The following is a 19809-nucleotide window of genomic DNA, read 5'->3' as shown; positions in this document are numbered from 1 at the left end:
GTCTGGTTTTGCTTTCTGGTTTCTCATCAGCCAAAACACTGTCTGGCTTTATGTAGTTGATCTCCTGATCCCTACACAAGGATCCTCACAGAAGAACTGTTCAATGAAGTCACCTCAGCAGGCTGGACTGCACAGAGCACACTCAGCCCTTGGTAGGGGCTGAGCACAGCTCTGGCCTCAGAGGCCCTTTCTGACTTTCAAGCAGCAGAATTTATCATAAAACCTATTTCAAATGTTCAGCAGAGCAGTAGTTTAGTGCTGCCACACAGAACGTGATTTTTGATTTATCACCCAAAACTTGTGAAATTCTTATCCCCCTTCATAGCAGGTGTTGGGAGTGAGGGAGGGTCTGCTGGAAGATTGAGCAGAGGGTTTTTTGGGGTGAAACTCAATTAAATACAAGCCAGTTGCCTGACTCTTACGTGTGTCCTGTCGCTAATATCCCAAATGCACTGACTCCAGGAACAACCTGCTCTTTTCCAACGTGTATCACACTGTTAGGTCCAGCCTGTGCTTGGCTGGGGAGGGGTTGTATTTTTGGCTTTTGAATCAGTTTTACACTTGAATCACAATAAGCAACTTAAATAATTCAGACCATATCTTGTGCTGGAAATGTAAGAGTAAACCAACATTTGTGTGAGCAACACAGCATTCCTTGGGCTTCCTTTTTAAGCAGGGAGCAGAGCATGGAATCACTTTGTGGGTCCGTGACCAGGCCTGGCTCAGGATGGGTCTGGGCCTGTAAAAGCCAGTGGGAATGATGGTCTCTCTGACTATCCCTACAACTGCCTGCAAACGGTGGCAAATCCGAGTATTTGGAGTGGTGGGTGCCACCCTGGTGCGTGGATGGGGATTTCTGGCTCTTAAAGGCCCTTAGCCCAGGGGTTGGTGCTGTGCCTCACTCCCCACACTGGAGGGTCCTGCGGGGGTGTTCACTCGTGTCCTCTGCCTTCCTCTCTCCCCCAGGCTTATGCAATGATGCTGTCCCTGTCTGAGAACGCTCCCCTCCACACGTCCTCCCAGAACTCTCTGGGTGCTTGGTTGGACATGGCAGGAGCAGCTTCAGAGTCGGGGACCTTTAACCCCATCAACCACCTCTGAGAGGTCCTCGAGGCACTGGCCAGAGTCCGAGCGGGGCGGCAGTGGTGCTGCAGCTATCCTTGCAAAACCCCAGCGAGCAGAAGATGGATGAGAGGGCCTCAGGGAGTCGTCTGAACTTTGGGCTGAGAAGGAAACCTGTCCCATCCGACCTACACGTCCTGCATTTTTATCTACCCAGTTTTCCTTTCTAATTTATCGGAATGAACCTCTCCCAAACTGGATAACCCTGAAGCAGCCCCAGGATTTCACTGTCTATAGGACCAGCAATGAGCAAGACACGAATTGCAACAGTGCAATCAAAGATTGGCCCCTCCAACCTTAGAAAGCAGTGTCACTGAGCCAGTTCAGCTGAGCAGGAGTGGCAGCTTGGAACCACACGGCAGCATTTCCCTTCCATCCAGCTGAACAGGGAAGTACTGAGGGAAGAGAGCCAGGGGTGACCTGTCCACTGACCCCCAAAAGAAACTTGTGCTCCCACAGAATACCATCCTGTCCTTTGTTCCCAACAAAACACTGCCATGGCACAAAGCTCCTCCGAGGCGAGGCCTGCGGTCATCAGATGCTCCGTGCAGGTCCCAGCTGAGACGTCTCCAGCCTGGAACATTGCTGAGGTCGGGGTGTGGATGTGGCACACAGATGTGGGTCATCACCCGTGCCCTGAGCTCCTTCTGCCTGTGCTGAGAGGGTTCCCCATCCCTGCCAGAGCCCGAGCTGCTGCCTGGGCTGAGAGCACCAGAGTGTCTGGGACAGAGCCATGCTCAGCCAGGGCGGTGGCACTGGCAGTGGTGGCACTCTGGAGTGATGGAGCTCCTGGCAGTGCTTGGAATTCCCCAAGCAGAGAGATCCCGGGGTGAACCCTTCCCTGGAGGCGTGTGCTGGGCGAGTCTCGCCTCACCTGGGCAACTTGGACACATCTTCTCATGTGTCATCTCCCGGGGGTTTTGGGGTGACATCACTCCGTGCTGATGGTATCTGGGGCTGTGGCAGAGGTCTCTGATTCACACCGTTGTTCTGGCCTGTTGGATGGTGCCTCTGCACCACCCGCTGCTGCTTGGCCTGTAATTTAAGTAGAAAGATTAACATTTCTGTGCTCCAGCAGCCTGAGGGTGCAGAGCCCTGCTAAGGCACAGAGATAAGAGTCGAGTTGTCTCTCCAGCTCTTAAGTTGCTCACAGATATTTTATGAGTGATTTTAAATCGCTTCAAAGCCTCATCTCCTTTGCTGATACACAGCAGCCTCCAGAAATCCTCTGGGCTCTCTGCCGTTCTCCACTGCAATTGCAGTCTGCTGTTGGAGCGGGGAATTTGGAGATAACATTGATTTATGGAATGATTATGAAGCCACATGCAGCCTCTCTGCTCACTCAGTATGGAAAAGGGCAGATGGAGGGTTCTGAGCCAGCCCGGAGTGGGAAGCCTCATTCCATCATGCCAAAACAACGGACCCACCTCCCCGAGTAAAGCAGAGGTGGTGGTGGCAGTGATCTCTTTGCAAAGTCAGCTTTGCTCCCAAGAGCACACCTGAGGCTGTTTTTAGGCAGCCGGGAGCCTCAAACTGTTCACGGAGGAAAACATCAAAGGTGGCTTTGGTGCAGAAGGAACAAAAGGTCAATTAGCAGCATCACTGTGTTTCCCAAGAAAATTTATCCTCCTTTTTTGGTTTTCCACAACATCCTGTGAAAGTGGCCCTGAGAACACCAGTCAGTGTAACCAAACTGCTTCATGTATTTGCACAAAGCTCTTGGGCAGGTGAAGCCCAAGAGCCAACACTGTCAGAGGAACTCCGGCTCTGGGGAGGGAAGGAACAGTCCCATCCTATCCCATCCCACCCCATCCCACTGTGGCAGCTGCAGCACAGTCCTGCCCAGGCACTTGGCCTTTAAATTATTCCCACAAGGGGCCAACTGAAAATAATAAAAGAATTGTTTCTTTTCCTGATGGAATTTATTTTAATCTGTATATAACTTGTAATTTGGGGCTAATTCCTTTCTTATTTTATTTCTTCCTTAACAGTATTTTTTGCAGTAGGTATCATTCTTGTGAAGAAATAATGTTAATATAAGTATGTAGTGAAGGACCAAAATTGTGTCATTAAGGTTGGATGTTGGATAACCAGGGAGTAGGAAGATTTTGTCCATGTGCCAAATGCCCCCCATCAGTCCTGCCAGTCGTGCTGCCAATTGTCCAGACAATCATCCCTTGGGTTCCCTTTGCCTTGGAGGAAGGTTCTAGTGATTGCCTTGGCTGGTTGGGTATCTGTGGTAGGGCCCATGGCATTGCCTGTAGTGCTGGAACAAGATCCAGGGTTTGCATGCTCAGATCCAATGTTCTGTCCATCCTTTGAGGAGGTTGGGATCGTGCTCTGCAGCACAGGGAGGGAACGGAGCAGCCAAGGGAGTGGCAGTGAGCTGGACACCAAAATGTGGGCCAAGTATCAAGAAATTCAAGTGCTATTGTGGGGATTTATTTGGGGTATTTATGGTCTTCCCATCTACATCTCAGCCCTGCTGCGTGGTTTCTCCAGAAGCAGTTTGTCAGGTCCTTGCTCTGACTGAGCTCATGCTGTCGCTGTCCCCGTCCCAGGGATGATCCTGACTCTCCACAGATCCCCAGGAGTGAGGGCTCCTGGTGCTGGCCAGGGATGGGGAGGTACAATCCAACCAGGGATTGAGGACATTAAAATATAGGGTTTAAAATCATGAAATGATTTTTTTTCCCTTCATATCTCCTGATTCAGTTTTCTCCCCACTTGCTCTAGCTCATGTCTCCGTGTGTTGTAGGATCTCCCAACTCCTCTGATTTAGCACTGATTACAAATTTTGATTTTTCTGGTAAAGGTAAAGAAACAGCCTCACTGAACCTCCTTTAGCTTTTGTTCTATTGCACTTGAATTGTGCTGCAGTTCACAGCAGGTGTTTAGGTTTCGGTTTGCTGCTTTAGAGAAGAATCCCGTATTTTCAAGGCCGTTTCCCAAGAGGTCTGTGTTGAGGATGTTCTGCCATCAGGGCACAGGTGGCTTCCCAGCAGTGGGGAAGGCCTGGGAGCTTGGGTGGGATGTGGAGCTGTGGTGCTCAGGGCTGTGCAGTGCCAAGGACACAGCGTGCTGGGGATCCAGGATCCCAGTGCAGTGTGGGCAGGTGAGGGTGGCAGGGATGGGATTGGGGCCGATAGCCGGGGCACCGCTCAAGGTGTGATTCAAACCAGAGCTTCCTGTGGGATCTACTTACTGAAGTACCTTCACATCCCACAGCCTTATTGCCACAACAGCACCGAGGAGAGCAGGGCAAGGCCTGTGCATGTTTGGTGTGGCCGGGCGAGGCTGGGAGCCGCTGGCTGCACCCGCCTGCTCGGCAGGGATGGAATCTCAGTGCTCCACAAGGGGCCCTCACTTTTTGCCTGGGCTGGAGCTGGTGGACATGGGTCTGGTGTCTGTGCATTCCCTGCTGCCTGCCTGCTCAGAGCTGGTGGTCAGTACCGGTGTGACCACTGTGGGTGGTGTGGAGAACGGGGGTTCTCCTGCAGGATGTGCTGAGGCACTGGGTGCTCCCACAGGATGTGTCGGGGTGCTGGGTTCTTCCACAGGATGTGCCCTTTGGTGCACAGGCTGCTCTGGGTGGGCACCTTTCCAGGGCGTCCCATGCCAGCCAGGTCCTGCCTCGCAGGACATCCCAGGGATGTGGATGTGCAGGGCTCCACGGGAGCTGCCCAAACCCAAACCGAGCAGGGCTGAACAGCAAACACGAGCCGAGTTTGCTCAGCTGCATTCTGGGACAAACACCCAGCCGGGGTTCTGTCCTGCTTAAAACAGTGTAGAGGAAGCTTTTGATTTCTCCCAAATCAGCACTTAGACGCTCAGTAGACGTTGTCAGAAACGGCTTCTCGTCCCCGTCGCGCGAAGCGTTTCGGAAAGCACTTGCACAATGACATGAACGCGTTTGACTCTAAGCATCAAAGCACTGGATCGTGAGCCCCCTCCCCTCCCCTCCCCTCCACCCAGGTCAATCTGCTGACTTACACTCGGTTTTTCCGTGCTGTACTGTGTGTGTGTGTGTGTGGCGGGGCGGGGGCAGCGGGACCCTGCCCGCCGCTGCCCCTGGGAGCACGACGGGCCCGTGGGCAGGAGCGACGGCGTCGCTCGGGTCAGCGCTGGCAACACAAGGGCAAAACCCTCTGCTCCTCGCCCATGGTCAGTAGTGTTCTCACAAAGCCATGAAACTTCTCCGTAGTGTTGAGTGATACTGTGACTAAAACGTTCTTGAATGATTCCGAGGTTCCTTTTTCTCTCTCTCTTCTGTCATTAATAATTCTTAGTACCACTTTGGGGAAAAAAAAAAAAAAAAGAAAAAAAAAAAAATGAAAAAGAAAAAAAAGGCAGCTTTGATTTCCAAATGTGCAATTCACATGTGAACAAAGTAATTCTGAAAGTAATTCTCAGTGTATTTTACATTCTCGTTGCTCTCTTCAAAGCAAGAGATGTTTTGCCCTGATGTCATTTCCAGCCTGCAGAAGATGTAATTTAAAACATATATATATTGTGCTTGCAAGAATCATAAATCTGTGCATCCTATGTCATTCCTTTTCCCATTGTTACAATACAGATATGATTTAGGTTGGATTTTTTTTTTTCCTTTAGACCTGTATAGTGTTTTTTTAAATCAATTGTAAATGTCTGGTTTTCATATAATGTTTAAAAAACATTGAGAAAGAGGATGGTGCTTGTTCCATATCATTCTTGATTGTATATTGCTTCTGTTATGTTTATAAGTAAACTGTGCATGACTTGTGTTTAGCAGTCATTATTGTGTCTGTTTGTGAAATTTTTATTAAAAAGACAAAAATTCCGTAGATGCACTTATTGTATATGTGATTAGATTTTGCGTCCGAGGCTCGAAGCCTCGAACTGCCAAGGAAGAAAGAAAAAGTGTTGGCAGTTATTAATTAATATGGAATCGCTTTGTTGGGAGCATAATGAAATAAAAGATATGAAGTGTAGAAAATAATTAAAAAAAAAAAGGCGATTTTACAACTTTCATTTTGATGCTTGTGATAAAAGACAAATGTACTTGTGTAGAGAAATTCCTTTAAAATAATGAATAGAAAAAGCTGATTTTGAGGTTAATGCTGTAGAATAGGAATGTATACCAAATGTAATCTTTCCAATGCTACAATGAATTTATACATGAGATTGATATGCAATAAACCTGTGTGCTTTTATAAGCAGTGGTCCCATGAGCTTCTTTTCGTGGAAGAGCAGTGGAGATGCCCCATCACACCCAGTAATGGGGTGTTGGGCCGTGTCACTGTCTGGCCTTGCTGCTCTGTGGTGCCTGTGTGGTGGGATATTGTGTGTGCGTGGTTTGGAATACTTGAAAAAGCTTCAAAAAATTAAATTATTCTGCCACACACACACACTTGCTGCCGAGATCAGATCACAGGATCATTGAGGCTGGAAAAGACCTCCAGGACCATTGAGTCCCCCCTGTGCTCGATGCCCACCCTGTCCCCCAGCCCAGGGCACTGAGTGCAACAGCCAGGCCTGCCTTGGACACCTCCAGGGCTGGGCACTCCAAACCTCCCTGGGCAGCCCCTGCCAAGGCCTCATCACCCTTTCCAGGGAGAAATTCCTCCTGATGTCCCACCTGCCCCTCCCCTGGCACAGCTGGAGGCCGTTCCCTCTGGTCCTGTCCCTGTTCCCTGGGAGCAGAACCCAACCCCGCCCAGCTCCCCTCTCCTGTCAGGGAGTTGCGGAACCAGAAAGCCCCCCCTGAGCCTCCTTTTCTCCAGGCTGAGCCCCCCCAGCTCCCCCAGCTGCTCCTGCTGCTCCAGCCCCTTCCCCAGCTCTGTTCCCTTCTCTGAACACTCTCCAGCCCCTCAGTGTCTCTCAGAGTGAGGAGCCCAGAAAGGGCACAGCCCTTGAGGTGTCTCAGCAGTGCAAAGCAGGTGCAGGTAGTGCTGCTGAGCTGTGTCACATCCCACTGAAGGGATGGAGCTTGCACAGGGAAGAGTAAGAGCATTCCAGGGTGGGGGATTGAGTTGGGATGAGGCATCAGTGAGCTGTCAGAAAATGTCAAGAATATTTCCTTTCACAACTGGAGCAGAGAGTCAGTGAACTATCCAGTGATAGCGGTCAGATGGTTCAGCGAGGGCCCTGGGAGCAGAAATGACTTGAAAGCTGGGTCTTTGAGCTAACAACACCATTACCCAACTGATGAATGGCCTCTGCTTCAAAAAGTCATTCATGGTGATCAAATGATGGTGTCCCACATACGGGATAATGACTCTTCCCTGGAGTTTGTGAGGGTTTCAGTCTGAGCTGAACCCTTGAGTGGGAGCCCTCTCCTCACAGTGACGGCTGGAGCCTTTCTCCTTATTAGCCCCGGAGGGAAAGGATAAAAAATCTATGGGATAAGAAAGCTGTGATAATAGAGTGATTGTCAGGCAGGCCTTGGAGCAGAGAGAACAGAGCCTTTTAAAGGAATATTGCTGACAAGTGGACTTTGTCATCCAGAAAGTACTTGAGATTCACCACAAACAAGTGAGAAAAAGGCTCCATTTGGGGAGTAGGGGGACAGAGCAGGGGGGCAAAAGAGAAGGTCAAGGAAAAGTCTGTTCCCAGTACAGACACAGAGCACTGTTGAGCCTGGCCTTACTAGGCAGCTGGGTTACTGCGCAGCTGTCAGCAGCCTGACCTTCAGATCCTCTTTCCCAGGAGCTGCAGCATCCTAAAGCATCCGAATACGATGTTTTGTGCATCTGGAGGGACAGCCTGGGGTTACCTTTGAACAATGAAAACTCAGCTAAGGCGAAGATCAGACGTGCCTTTAGTAAGGAACAGTCCCGGGGCTACTGAAATACCGAGTGTGTGTTGGTCAGACCCCGAGGACAGCCGGGTCACAGTCGTTTGTCATCCATTAACGTGATGGGAGGACGACGTCGAACAATCCCATCATCTTCAGTGACCTTGGAGAGGCGACTTTAGGGGATGGGGAATGCTGAGAGTCCAGGGGCTGGGAGAGACGCTTCCGTGGGAACACCTGCTTAAGACTAGTCAGGAGGCAGCGAGATACAGCGAAGCTAATGAGTTTTTCACTCCCAGGAAGCAGGGCCGGACCCGGGACAGGGCGCGGAAGGGAGCAGAGCGCTGCTCGGAGCCGTGCTGTGCGGGGCACCGGCTGCGAGCTCCGAGCGGCCCCAGCACCACTCCCGGTACCTCCGGGGGCCGGCCCGCTCCCTCCCTAGCCCCTCCCCAGCCCTTCCCCGGTCCCGCCCCGATCCCTCCCCGGCCCTTGCCCGTCCCTCCCCTGGCCCGCCCCGTCCCGTCCCGCCCCGCCGCCGCCGCGCTGGCTCCGAGGGGCGCGGGTAGGTGCGGGACCGGGGGGGTCGGGCCGGGGCGCTGCGGCGGGGTCGGGGACGGCGGGAGGGACCGGGACAGGGGTCAGGACCGTCCCCGGGGCTCCCGGGGGCCGGGCGGGGGTGGCCCCGGGGAGCGGCTCCGGGCGCCTTCCGGGGCCGCGCCGGGACCGGCACCGGCGCTGCCCGCGGGTCGCGGAGTCCTGCGGGGCCAGGGAGGGTTGGGCGCACCCCAGGGCTGTGTCCGGCCGTGCTCCCAGCCCACTCAGAACCCTCCCCGGGGCACACGGGGATGGAAGCGCCGAGTGACGGGGCTGGAGCCTCGGCAGGCTGTGCCCATGTGCTGCCCTGGGCAGTGACATGGGGGGGGCGACGCCCTGCGTGGCCACCAACCCTCCACCCAGCACCGAGGGCTGTGGATGCTGCAGCATCCAGAGCCTCTGGAACTGGGCCTGTTTATAAGCTTCATCCTCAGCCAGGATGGGGTTAAGAGCGGAATGTGGCGCTTTCCTCATCCCAGGACACTTGGCAGACCTCTGGCCAAGAGGCCTGTGTCCTGCATCCGAGGACGGGGGAATGAGCAGCATCTCCATCAAATGAGCTGTTGTTAATGGGTCCGTGTTGTCCTTGTGCCAGTCATTGATGCAGGGAAATGCACGGTCCAGTCTTGGTTTGTTTCCTGGTCTGTGGCCTTTGAAAAGGAACAGCTCGGAGATGGCACACAGTGGGGTCAGCTGAGGGCAATTAAACCATCGTGTCTCCTGAAATTATGTAACAGGGTGGGCGTAAAAGGCTGTGCGTGTTCCATTGGTGCACAGTTCCATAGGTGCATGGTCCCATAGGTGCACAGTGCGTGGGGTGGCACAGGAGAGGATGATTAAGCTTAGCCCTGACCGAGGAGCTTCGGGCAGGGGTTTTTGTGGGCGGTGTGGAGCCGCTCCTCGGAGCAGCATGGGGCAGGTACAAGCTTGGAGGAGCCCAGGGGTCACAGGGAGGCGCCGCTGGGGATTTCACAGCACTCAGCCTGGGGGAGGTGGAATTCAGGAAGGTGAGGGCTGGCCATGGTGCCTGGTGGCACCCCCAGTCCCTGAAGGGGATTAAGGGGACACGGAGGTGTGGCAGCAGTGGTGCTCCAGGCCTGCCCGGCTGCTCGCTCAGGTCTGAGCCTGCCCGGTGCCTGCGGCACGGCCTGGCTGCTCCCAGAGCCCGGCCACATCCTGAGCCGTCTGCAGGAGCCGCCAGCCTGGCCCTGGCACGTGGGTGGCCCTGAGAGGTGCATGGGCAGTGAGAGCACCATGAGTGTGTCCAAACAGGCTCTCCCTGCGGAGCACTCAGGGAAGGCGCAGGCTGAGTCCTGGGCTGTCCCGAGGTTCCCTGTGGCTCAGCGTAAATTCCCACTGCCTTATGGGAGGTGCTCAGCTGTCTGTCTGTCTGTCTTCCTCAGCTCTCTGGTTCCCTGGGCCGCCGCCATGTCTCGGAGCCCCCCTGGCAGCTCTGTGGATGACAAGACCTTACTCCTGGAGTACCGATGCCACCCCGTGCGGCCGGAGACCCCCAGCCTGGCCGCTCCCCCCAGGAGGCACAGCAACTCCAGGGCGCCCGATGCCGCCCCGCTCTCGGCACTGGGCTCTCCCCCCTCGGCCGAGCCCCGCCGCATCATCCTCAGCACGGAGAGCCCGGCCGCGCTGAAGGTGGGCACCCAGCAGCTCATCCCCAAAAGCTTGGCTGTCTCCTCCAAGCCCAAGAACAGCCCCTCCCGGCACCAGAGCTTCGCGGCATCGGGGGCGAGCCGGGAGCCCCTGAGCCCCGACCCGAAGCGGGCAGTCGTCCCCATCGTGTCCCTGGAGGCGGAGGATGAGGAGGATGGTGGAGGGGCCCTCAAGCGCAACCTGAGGAACATGTCCTACCGCGCAGCCATGAAGGGCCTGGGCGCGGAGCCGGAGCCGGCGAAGGCCGTCCCCTCGCTGAAGCCCCTGTCAGAAGAGGGCAGTGCCCCGCCCGACCGCAGCCCCGGCAGGAACAAGGTGGGTTTGGCACCTGCTGGCACCCCGTTGCTGTCAGGAAGGGATGGGATCCCACTTCCCTGGTGCTGCCAGGGGAACTGCCAGGTCTTTCTCCCACAGCTCTGGTTGGCTGTGGAGCTGGCAGGCCTTGCTGAGCCTGGTGACACGACTGCTGCCTTGGGAAGCTCCGTGTCACCCGCAGATGCTGCAGGTCCCTGGAGAGCCTGGGAGTAGCTGACATGGCTCTCGTGGGGAGTGGAGTGGCTGCTCTGGGGCCGCTTGGCAGGCGGCTGCGGGATGTTTGCAGGGTGGGGCTCGTGTGAGCAGCTCTAGTTGTACACAAACGTGGGTGAAGCAGGTCTGGGGAAAGGGAGACTCCAGAGAAGGCAAAGTCCAGGTGCAAGGGAGATGTGACAGGCAGCGGTGTAACTACAGAGTGTGACCCTGATAATGCGAGGTGAAAGCTGAGTCACCTGGGGAAGGCAAACAGAGCTCAGACAAAAAGCAGGCTGAAAGAACAGGGTGGTGTGGGCTGACTGGCACAGGTAACTTCCCCCATTCCTGAAGGAGTTTTCCCAGGGGCACAAGTGCAGTAACCACAGCGTGTTCTCCTGTTCCCCTTGCAGAGAACCCTTGGGCGGAAGCGGGTGCAGAAGCGTGGCGGCTCGTTCAAGGACCGTGAGTGCTGCCTGCGGGTCCCCTCTGCTCGTGGGGCACTGGGCCCTGCTCAGCAAAGCAAATCCCTGCAAGGCCCTTTCCCATGTGTGCTGCTGCTTGTCCCTGGCTGAGGGCCATGGCTTTTGTGGAGCATTGCCGCCCTGCTTTCCCACTCCCAGGGCGGATGACACTCGGGTTGCTGCCGTGCTTGCAGCTGGACTGCTCCCAGCTCAGTCCCAGGGAAAATGGGAGAGCTGCGTGCGGTGCCCTGGCTGCAGGAGGCTGTTGGGAGTGGGAGCTGCTGGGTAATCAGTGCTGTGCAAAGTCCAACCTCGGCAGGGAGGTGCCAGCCCGGGCTCGTGGCTGGCGGGGCGAGGCGGCCCTGGTGGGAAGGGAAGCCGTGGGCCGTGGCTGGGAGAGGCTGCGCTGACCTCGTGCCTTTTCCTCTGCAGAGCCCCGGCTGTATCAGGAGATCCGTGAGAGAGGGCTGAACTCTGTCAGCCATGAGTCAGACGAGGATTTGCGGGAGGAATCCATCCCAGAGGAGCCATCCCCGCTGGGTGCTGCTATCGTGGTGCAGAGCTACCGCCCGGCGCAGGTGACCTGGAGCCAGCTCCCGGAGGTAGGGGCAGCAGCCCAGCCCCAGCCCAGAGGGTCTGAAAGCTGTGAGGGCATAATTCCACAGCGTTAGTCTTTGCAGCGGGATGTTCTGGGCTGTCCAGCCCTGGCTGGGACATGCAGGTTCTGTGTGGGTGATGATGGGCAATGCTGGTGGAGTGTGATGGTGTGCAGGGCGATTGCGCGATGGGGTGGCTGGCAGAGCCCCTGACCGCACTAGAGGGCGTGCAAGGACCGTCATTCCTGCTCATCCCAGCCTCTGTCCCGCAGGTGCTGGAAGCAGGCATCCTGCAGAGGATCTGTCCTGAGGAGCGCAAGAGGCAGGAGGTGAGAGGAGCCAGGATGTGCCCAGCAGTGCAGCGGAGACACCACAGGCTGTGGGACTGTGGCTGTGTCAGGGGTCAGCTCTGAGCAGGGCTGGGCTCAGCTCGAGTTCAGCTCAGTTCATGGTGCTGCTGTTGTTTCCAACTACTCTGGGACTGGGCAGTGCTGGAAGGGCTTGGTGGGGAAACAGGCAGCTCCAGAGGATGGTGATGGGAAATAGCCACTGGAAGGGAAAACATCTGAAGTCATTGTTAACTTTTTCATTAATTTTTATTATTAATTGTAATTTTGTCAGTGTAATAATCTGTGCCTTATCAATAACTTGAGTATCATCCTAAAACATGCTGAGGTTATTGGTGTTGGCCAGGCCATGCATGAGGTGATAAAAGGAATGCACCAAACTGTTGGGAGTCAAGTCATTTCCAGTGGCTTTGTGCCAGCTGAAAGTAAATAAGATTTAGCAGGTTTTAATTCCCTGCTTTGCTCAATCAGTTTGTGCTGTTGCACCTTCCCTGCCCTGCTCTTTCCAGGCAATGTTTGAGATCATCACTTCCGAGTACTCCTACATGCACAGCCTGAGCATCCTGGTGGGCCACTTCATGCGGTCGGAGGAGCTGAGGGAGACGATGACGCAGACGGAGCATCACCACCTCTTCTCCAACATCAGTGACATCCTGACCGTCAGCACCAGGCAAGGGGGGCATGGCAGGGGCTGAGATCTGGGAGCTGGGGAGCAAACACTTAGGGAGCAGGGGCTGGGCGAGCTGTGTCCATGTGGGAAAGCAGCAGGAGGAGGATGCAGCAGCCCTTGGAATGGCTGCGGGGGCGTTGAGGCCTTGCAGCTTCCCAGCGGGGCAAAAACTAATCCTACGGAGAGCTAAAGTGGAGGAGGGACCCTGTGCAGGAACAGAGGAAGCGCCTGTGTCTGGGGAAGATGTCTCAGCTGCTGGAGCTGTCCTACCAGAAGGGATCGGGGCCCCATCTCCACTGGGAAAACTGGGCAAAAGCTGCAGGGGAAACACCCTGTTTGTCTGGCCCTGAGGAGTCATGTAGTGAGGTTGTTTAAATTCTCTCCCCAGCTTCTTTGAAGACTTAGAGAAGCGCCACCAGGAAAACCTCCTGATCCCTGACATCAGTGACATAGTGGAAGAACACGCCTCAAACCACTTCAATCCCTACATCAGTTACTGCTCCAATGAAGTCTATCAGCAGAGGACACTGGACAAGCTGCTGTGAGTACAGGGCTTGGGCTGGCCAAGAATTGCCTCTGAGGGGCTCTGGGCTTCAGGGATTGCAAAGGTCAGTAACTCCTGTGTGGTGCATTAGGGACACGTGTGGAGACTGTTCAGATCGTGCTGGTGGTACAGGTCAGGTTTGAGTCCACTGTTGGTACATCTGTGGCTTCACCACCTTTTGCTGGACTCACCATTTATATTTGGGTGCTTTTGCACCACCCACTGAGGGGTTGGTCCCTGTTCCACCCAGCTGGGTGCTCTGAGGCCAGCAGAGTGACAACGAGCACCAGAGGCAGTGCCATCACCACTCTGCATTTCCTGTGCATGGAGAGCTGCTGGAAAATCTCGATTATGGAAGAACAGAGTTAATGGAGCTTTCTTGTCCTGTTCCAGAACCACAAACCCCTTATTTAAAGAGACCCTGAAACAAATTGAAAGGAAACCAGAGTGTGGAGGCCTACCAATGATCTCATTTCTCATTCTCCCTATGCAGAGGGTAACACGGCTTCCTCTGCTCTTAGATGTAAGTAGTCACATGGTGGCATTGCTTAGTTCCTCTGAAGAGGTGACTGTTACTCCCTTCTTTGGTCTGTGCTTGGACTTCCATCCCTTTGGGACCTAGGCCAGGATGCTGAGCCTGTATTCAGGATTTAGATCCAGAGTGATCTCTTTCTTGGGGGTGTCAGATGTGCATTCTGAAGCTCTGAGAGTAACACTTCATGTCTTGGTGCCACCCATCTGAGTAACCTGAGGTTCTTTGTGCCATATCTGGGTTCCAGGGTGGGGTGGCACGAGTGTCCTGCTTGAATTCTTCATGGAAATCTGCTTTAAATTGCAAAGCTGTTGGAATGGGATTTCCAGTAAATGCTCCCAGTCTGTGGTGGCTGCAGGGGTGAGGGCCAGGGGGCTGCTGTGGTGCCAGTGGTGGTCAGGCACTTACCAGACATGAAAGCCCCAGCAGGAACCAGTTCACAGCTCCAGCTCTGTTAAACCTTGCTCTGGCCATGTGCCTGTCCCACTGCCAGGCCGAGCGTCAGGAATGAGCCCATTTCAGATCCTGAAATCCCAGGGAAGCAGCTGGTGCGCCGTTCCCTGTGGGACAGTGTCACTAAAGCGCCTTATCTTGGAATTCTAGACTGTCCGTCAGCAAACAAACGCACGCACTGCAGCGTACGGAGCTGCCACCCGAGCTCTGAAGGCCATCAGCAAGGTGAGGCTGCCACATCTCCACCTCTGCTCCTGCCAGCACAGCCTTCCAGTGTGCTGCTCCAATCCTGACATTCCAGCCTCTCGATTTCCTCCCAGCATCGGTTCACCTGAGACTCCTCTGCTCCAAACAGCTGCTGGATGAGAACCTCTTCTCCCTCCTCACCTTTTTCACCTGATCTTGCTTTTTCCTTTTCCTTGTCCTCTTCTCCTCTTTTCTCTTTGGGTCACCTTTGCCCTTCTTTTTGGTGCCATCATCTCCATGAACCTCTTCCTCTTGGAAGATCCCTCCAGGTGCCACAGGATGGCACCTGCTCACCGAGGGCAGTGAGAGAAGCTGAGAGCCAAGTGTGGAGGGCAGGAGCAGTGGCAGTTGTGAGTCATGTGCTGTCTGTGCTCCTGGATCTCATCTCCCTCTGGTTTCCCATCCCATGGTCAGTCACAGAGGGCAATGGGCCACAGACATTGTGACCACCAGTGTGCCACTGCAGACTCTTCCTTTTGTCCCCCAGAAGACCAGCTCTTGGCAGTGTGCTCCTGCAGCTCCTGGTCTGTCCTGCTCGCACATCCGAGTGTTGTCCTCCCCTCTGTCCGATTGTCCCTCTTCCTGCCTTTAGCTCCTCTCCTCAGATGATTGATTCTTGCTCTTCATGTTGCTCCTTGGTGAAGCTTTATTTTGGTGCAGGTTCACTTCAGTCCTTCTCCAGGCAGAGCACATGTGGCATCTCTGTCTCCTGGAGAGCATCCCATTGCCTTTTCCCAAACCTGGCTTGAAGCCTGTGCCGGGATTTGGCTGCCTCTCCTGCTCAGGGAATGGGGGCAGCACTGGGACTGATGCAGCAGATGGATGGGCTCAGCATCCAACCCTTCTCCACTTCCCTTGTGATGTTTTTCTCTTCCCAGCTGGTCAAGAGCTGCAATGAGGGAGCTCGGGCTATGGAGAGGACGGAGCAGATGTACACCCTGCAGAAACAGCTGGAATTTGGGAAGAAGAAGGTGAGCTCTTGTGGAAGTAGTGGTGGGAAGTCTTTTGGGGTGTGCTGTTCAGGCAGGTCAGGCCTGTCCTGGGAATCCTTCTGGCAAGCCTTGACTGGACTGTTGGATGCAGGCAGCTCTCTAAAGGGCTGTAGAAAAGCCATGACACTGTCACCTGCTGTTGCAGGCTGCTTGGCTGCTCTGCTTTCCGTGTGGAAATTCTTTTGGAAAAGATGCTTAAAAACACGTGGTGTGTCCATCCCAAGTGGCCTCGGGGCCACTGCAGGTTCACTTCTTGACTTGGTGTTGCCTGCTGCTGGTGAAAAGGGCAGTAAGTCAGCCCTGTCCTGGCCCTGTTTCAGCCTTTCCCGCTGATCTCCGCGTCCCGCTGGCTGCTGAAGCGGGGGGAGCTGTACCTGCTGCTCTCGGAGGAGCCCGGGATCTTCCGCCGCGGCGCCGGCCGGCTCTGCTACCTCTTCTTGTTCAACGACGTCCTCATCATCACCAAGAAGAAGAGGTAAGGCCGGGAGGAGGGCCCTTCCTTTCTCTGGAAAACAACTAGGGGGTTAAATCTCCATTTCCAGAGCAGCACACACCCGAGAAATGCGCGAGATTTCCCGGGTTTGACCTTTTTGAGGCGTCTCCTTGTCAGCCAGACGGGGAGTGCCCAGTCCCACTGCCCTTGGGTTTGCCTCTGTGCAAGTGCCCAGAGCCGTGTCCCACCCTGGGCATCACCTCATGTCTTGGCTGGGGTGGCTGCTCCCGCAGTGCTGCTGAGCCTCATCCTCCAGGCTCGGAGCAGGGAGGGAGCTCGGAGCCCACACGGCTCCAGCGCTGATCCCGTCTGTGCCGCAGCGAGGAGAACTACACGGTGATGAACTACGCCACGCTGGACCAGGTCACCGTGGAGAAGGTGGAGAGCGCGGATCCACCGTCCCCTCCTCCCGGGAAGGCCGGCGGGCACCTGCTGCGGGTGGTGCTGGAGAAGGACAGCGAGGGCCGGCGGGAGGAGATCGTGCTGTCGGCAGAGACACTGTGAGTGGCCCCCTGGGACTGTGCTGGGTGCTCACTCTGGCTTGTGGGATGAACTGTGCCCTGGAAGTTCCCTGAGGCTTCTGTGGGTTTTTCCCTCCCCTTTCTTCCTCCCAGAAATGGGGACGTGCACAGGCTTCTCCCTGGCTCTGTTTCTTTCCCTCTCTTGGGTTTCCCATCTAATTCCTGTATCAGCTTCCCCTGTCCAGATGAAGCAAAGCACCTGGGCTGTGTGCACAGCTTGTGAAGTGCCTTTACATTGAATGCTCTAATCAAATGCTTGTCCAGTCTGACTGCCCTGGAAAGCCTTCATCCTGCTGGGAATGTCCCAGCTGCTGCTGGCAGCAGGGATGCTGTCCCTAAGGCTTCCTCTGATATGGGCTGTCCCTCTGGTAGGAGTGACCGGGCCCGGTGGATTGCGGCGCTGATGCACCGAGAGAAGGAGAAGCCTGACACCACTCCCAAAGGAGGTACCACATACCTGGCTCTGCCAGGATTACCTGTTACAATGGAGCACTGCAGGCACAGGTTTGTGCCTCGTTCTCCTCTCCTGCTGGAAAAGGAGCTGAGGACACACGTGCTGAGGGAAAGAACTCCAGTACCATGCCTTGTTCCTCAGGAGTTACCTCACATTAAGTTATCAGTCACAATTAACCTTAAATACATTTCCTGGGAGGCACAGTGGAATTCCAGGAATGTTGTAAGAGGAGATCTGACAAGCTGGGAGGGATAAGGGGCAGGGACAGGAAGGGAGTGTGCTGTACTGGGGTGGGCAGCTGGGGGGTCACAGCCGGGCAGGGGGCTGGCCACACGTGCCAGGCTGTGGCTCCTGGCCGTGCCTTCTCACTGGTCCCTGCTGTCCCCTGTCCTCCACAGACCTGAGCCAGGTGGAGATCACCCGCGCCTACCTGGCCAAGGAGGCAGATGAGCTGTCCCTGCAGCAGGCAGACGTGGTCCTGGTGCTGGGGGGAGAGGATGGTGAGTGTTGGCGAGCGCGGAGCTGCGGCCGGGACAGGCTGACTTTAGCAGAGCTGGGGGGGGAGCCTTCAGTGACCTCCGTGAACTGGGACTGCAGCGATTACAGAGGTTTCCAGGGAGCTGGTGCTGTGTCCCAGCAGGTGACAGTGGGCTCCAGGGGCTGGCAGAGGTGGCACTGCCATGGGCAGCTGCTGTGTTCCTTAGGGGTGACTCCTGTGTGCAGGCTGTGGCTGGGAGAGACCTCAGGAGTCAGAGAAAAACACCCCAGAACAGGCAGTTAATCAGAAATCATCTCCCCAGCCAAGCTTTCCCTGGATGCCTGCAGCACCTCTGTGGGAAGGGGGTGGTGCAGCCCCATTCCATGTGCACCCCGGGATCCATGGTTCTTCCTCATGCCTGCCAGCTGCTCTGTTCTGCTCGCAGGGTGGTGCTGGGGCGAGCGGCTGCGGGACGGGGAGCGGGGCTGGTTCCCGCAGAGCTGTGCCCGGCAGATCACGAGCCGCTTGGCCGTGGAGGGCAACGTGCGCCGGATGGAGCGGCTGCGCATCGAGACCGACGTGTAGGCCGAGAGAGACCAGAGAGACCCCTCTGGGGGGCTGTTCATGGACCTCCAAACCTCTGCAGACTGAGCCCGTGGCGAGAAGGGAGCAGGGAGCCTTCTGTGTGGAACTGTGTGTGTCTGATGGCCCCAGGCTGGTCTTTGCACCAGCAGCTCCTTCGCGTGGGACCCGGCGCCCGAGCGCTCCCGGCACCGCCGGCACCGGTGACCCGGAACAGGCTCCGGGAGCAGCCCAGGAGGTGGCTCAGGTTGGAAAGGCTGTGGCTGTTCTCGGCTTGGGGAGGTGCCTGCGCTGCCATCTGTCCCTGCTGTCCCCTGGGCCAGCGCCCGCTGGCAGCAGCTGCACATGGGAGGGGCTGGGTTGAGGGACAGCACACCTGAACCAGGACTTTTTAGGAACTTAAATCTATGCCCAGCTTACTCCTTGACCCAGTTTTTCCTCCTGCTGCTATTTCTTTTCTTTTTCCCTCTCCCCCCCCACCCCAATAATTCTTGGCCCCTTTGGGCACAGCCGTGACCTCCACAGGTGAGGTGATTCTAAACCCCTGGATGCCAGAGTTGTTCCCATGGAGTCAGCTCTGGGGCCAGGAATGGGATGCTCCAGCCAGAGGGGGAAGCAGGGGCCTGACAAGGAGCAATGCTGCAGCTCCCACCTGCCTTTCCCTCCTCCCAAGGCCCTGCTCAGCCCCTCCCACCCCATGCAGGGGACAAGGCAGCTACGATTTCGGGGTGAGATGGCCCCACACACTGTCAACTTTGGATTCACAGGGGCAGCATCGATGTAATGTCTATCCTGATTAAACTGTGGATTAATTGGGGTAACAATAAATTCCTGGATCCCACCAAATGCCGTATTTCCTGTTAGTGGGGACTGGTGTCACTGAGCACAGCTCTGTGTCACTTCCAAGGAGCCAGATTTTCCTATTCTGAGCCCTAAAAAGAAGCTTCAGTCTGCTGGTGGCATCACTGTGGCCTCTGCATGTTCTCAAATATATATGTGCATCTCAGGAAACACCCTCCAGAGCCCTGACTAACAGTCTGCTGTCACCTGGAGCAGATTTCAGGTTTATTTATTTGACTGACACAAGTTAAATAGAAACTCAGCCAGGCTTCCTGTTTATTTCCCTTAACTGTGGAGAAATTAACATTTTTCTTCAGTGCTAAATTAAAGGAGATATGATCAAAAGAGAGACAGAACATGAAAAGAGGAAAAACAATTTGTATTAAGAAATATGAACAGGGAAAAAAAACACATTATATAAAAATACAGGTACAGGGTTATTGTGGTCCCATGCTCAGACACATGGTTTGCTCTGAGCTTCCAGGAGTGACAGAACTGCAGGAGCAGGATGGGATGGATCTATCCTCACACTTAAGGCTGTTTCCATGTTCTCCTGGAGCAGGGCCATTGAGGCAGAGTGTTTTTCCTCCTCCTCCTGCACTGGGGGAGCTGGTGCTGGTTCCCAACCAGCCAAGGCAATCACTAGAACCTTCCTCCAAGGCAAAGGGAACCCAAGGGATGATTGTCTGGACAATTGGCAGCACGACTGGCAGGACTGATGGGGGGCATTTGGCACATGGACAAAATCTTCCTACTCCCTGGTTATCCGTCATCCAACATCCAACCTTAACGACACGATTTTGGTCCTTCACTACATACTTATATTAACATTATTTCTTCACAAGAATGATACCTAATGCAAAAAATACTGTTAAGGAAGAAATAAAATAAGAAAGGAATTAGCCCCAAATTACAAGTTATATACAGATTA

The 19809-nt window shown here is 55.1% G+C and overlaps 2 protein-coding genes across 8 annotated transcripts in view; both read left to right on the top strand.

Annotated features, from left to right (window-relative positions):
* Positions 1–6315, top strand: part of PRDM16 (PR/SET domain 16) — a 241775-nt gene extending 235460 nt beyond the window's left edge. For 5 of the 6 annotated variants that reach the window (XM_050322469.1, XM_050322468.1, XM_050322472.1 and 2 more), the window contains one exon: positions 967–6315. In XM_050322469.1, the coding sequence (XP_050178426.1) occupies positions 967–1101 (135 nt within the window). In that variant the 3' untranslated portion in view covers positions 1102–6315. The remainder of the gene's footprint in view (positions 1–966) is intronic. The other variant, XM_050322471.1, reaches the window with a different exon arrangement.
* Positions 6316–8448: 2133 nt separating this feature from the next.
* On the top strand, positions 8449–19801 carry ARHGEF16 (Rho guanine nucleotide exchange factor 16). Of its 2 annotated transcripts, XM_050322677.1 has the most exons (15): positions 8449–8459; positions 9895–10474; positions 11080–11131; positions 11563–11732; positions 11999–12055; positions 12583–12743; positions 13132–13284; positions 13681–13810; positions 14423–14497; positions 15397–15489; positions 15831–15985; positions 16324–16503; positions 16897–16970; positions 17377–17478; positions 17902–19801. In XM_050322677.1, the coding sequence occupies exons 2-15, from the start codon at positions 9920–9922 to the stop codon at positions 18039–18041; spliced, it is 2097 nt and encodes a 698-aa protein (XP_050178634.1). In that variant the 5' UTR covers positions 8449–8459; positions 9895–9919; the 3' UTR covers positions 18042–19801. The 2 variants fall into 2 exon arrangements, with proteins under 2 accessions (XP_050178634.1, XP_050178633.1); XM_050322676.1 differs by having other exon boundaries at positions 17377–17935.
* The last annotated feature ends 8 nt before the right edge of the window (positions 19802–19809 follow it).

This window comes from Myiozetetes cayanensis, unplaced genomic scaffold (assembly GCF_022539395.1).
Source record: "Myiozetetes cayanensis isolate MyiCay16 unplaced genomic scaffold, myiCay2020 scf28, whole genome shotgun sequence".
In the NCBI taxonomy this organism is placed as follows: domain Eukaryota; kingdom Metazoa; phylum Chordata; class Aves; order Passeriformes; family Tyrannidae; genus Myiozetetes; species Myiozetetes cayanensis.
Note: the sequence above shows the minus strand (reverse complement) of the source record. Positions and strands in the feature narration are given on the sequence as shown.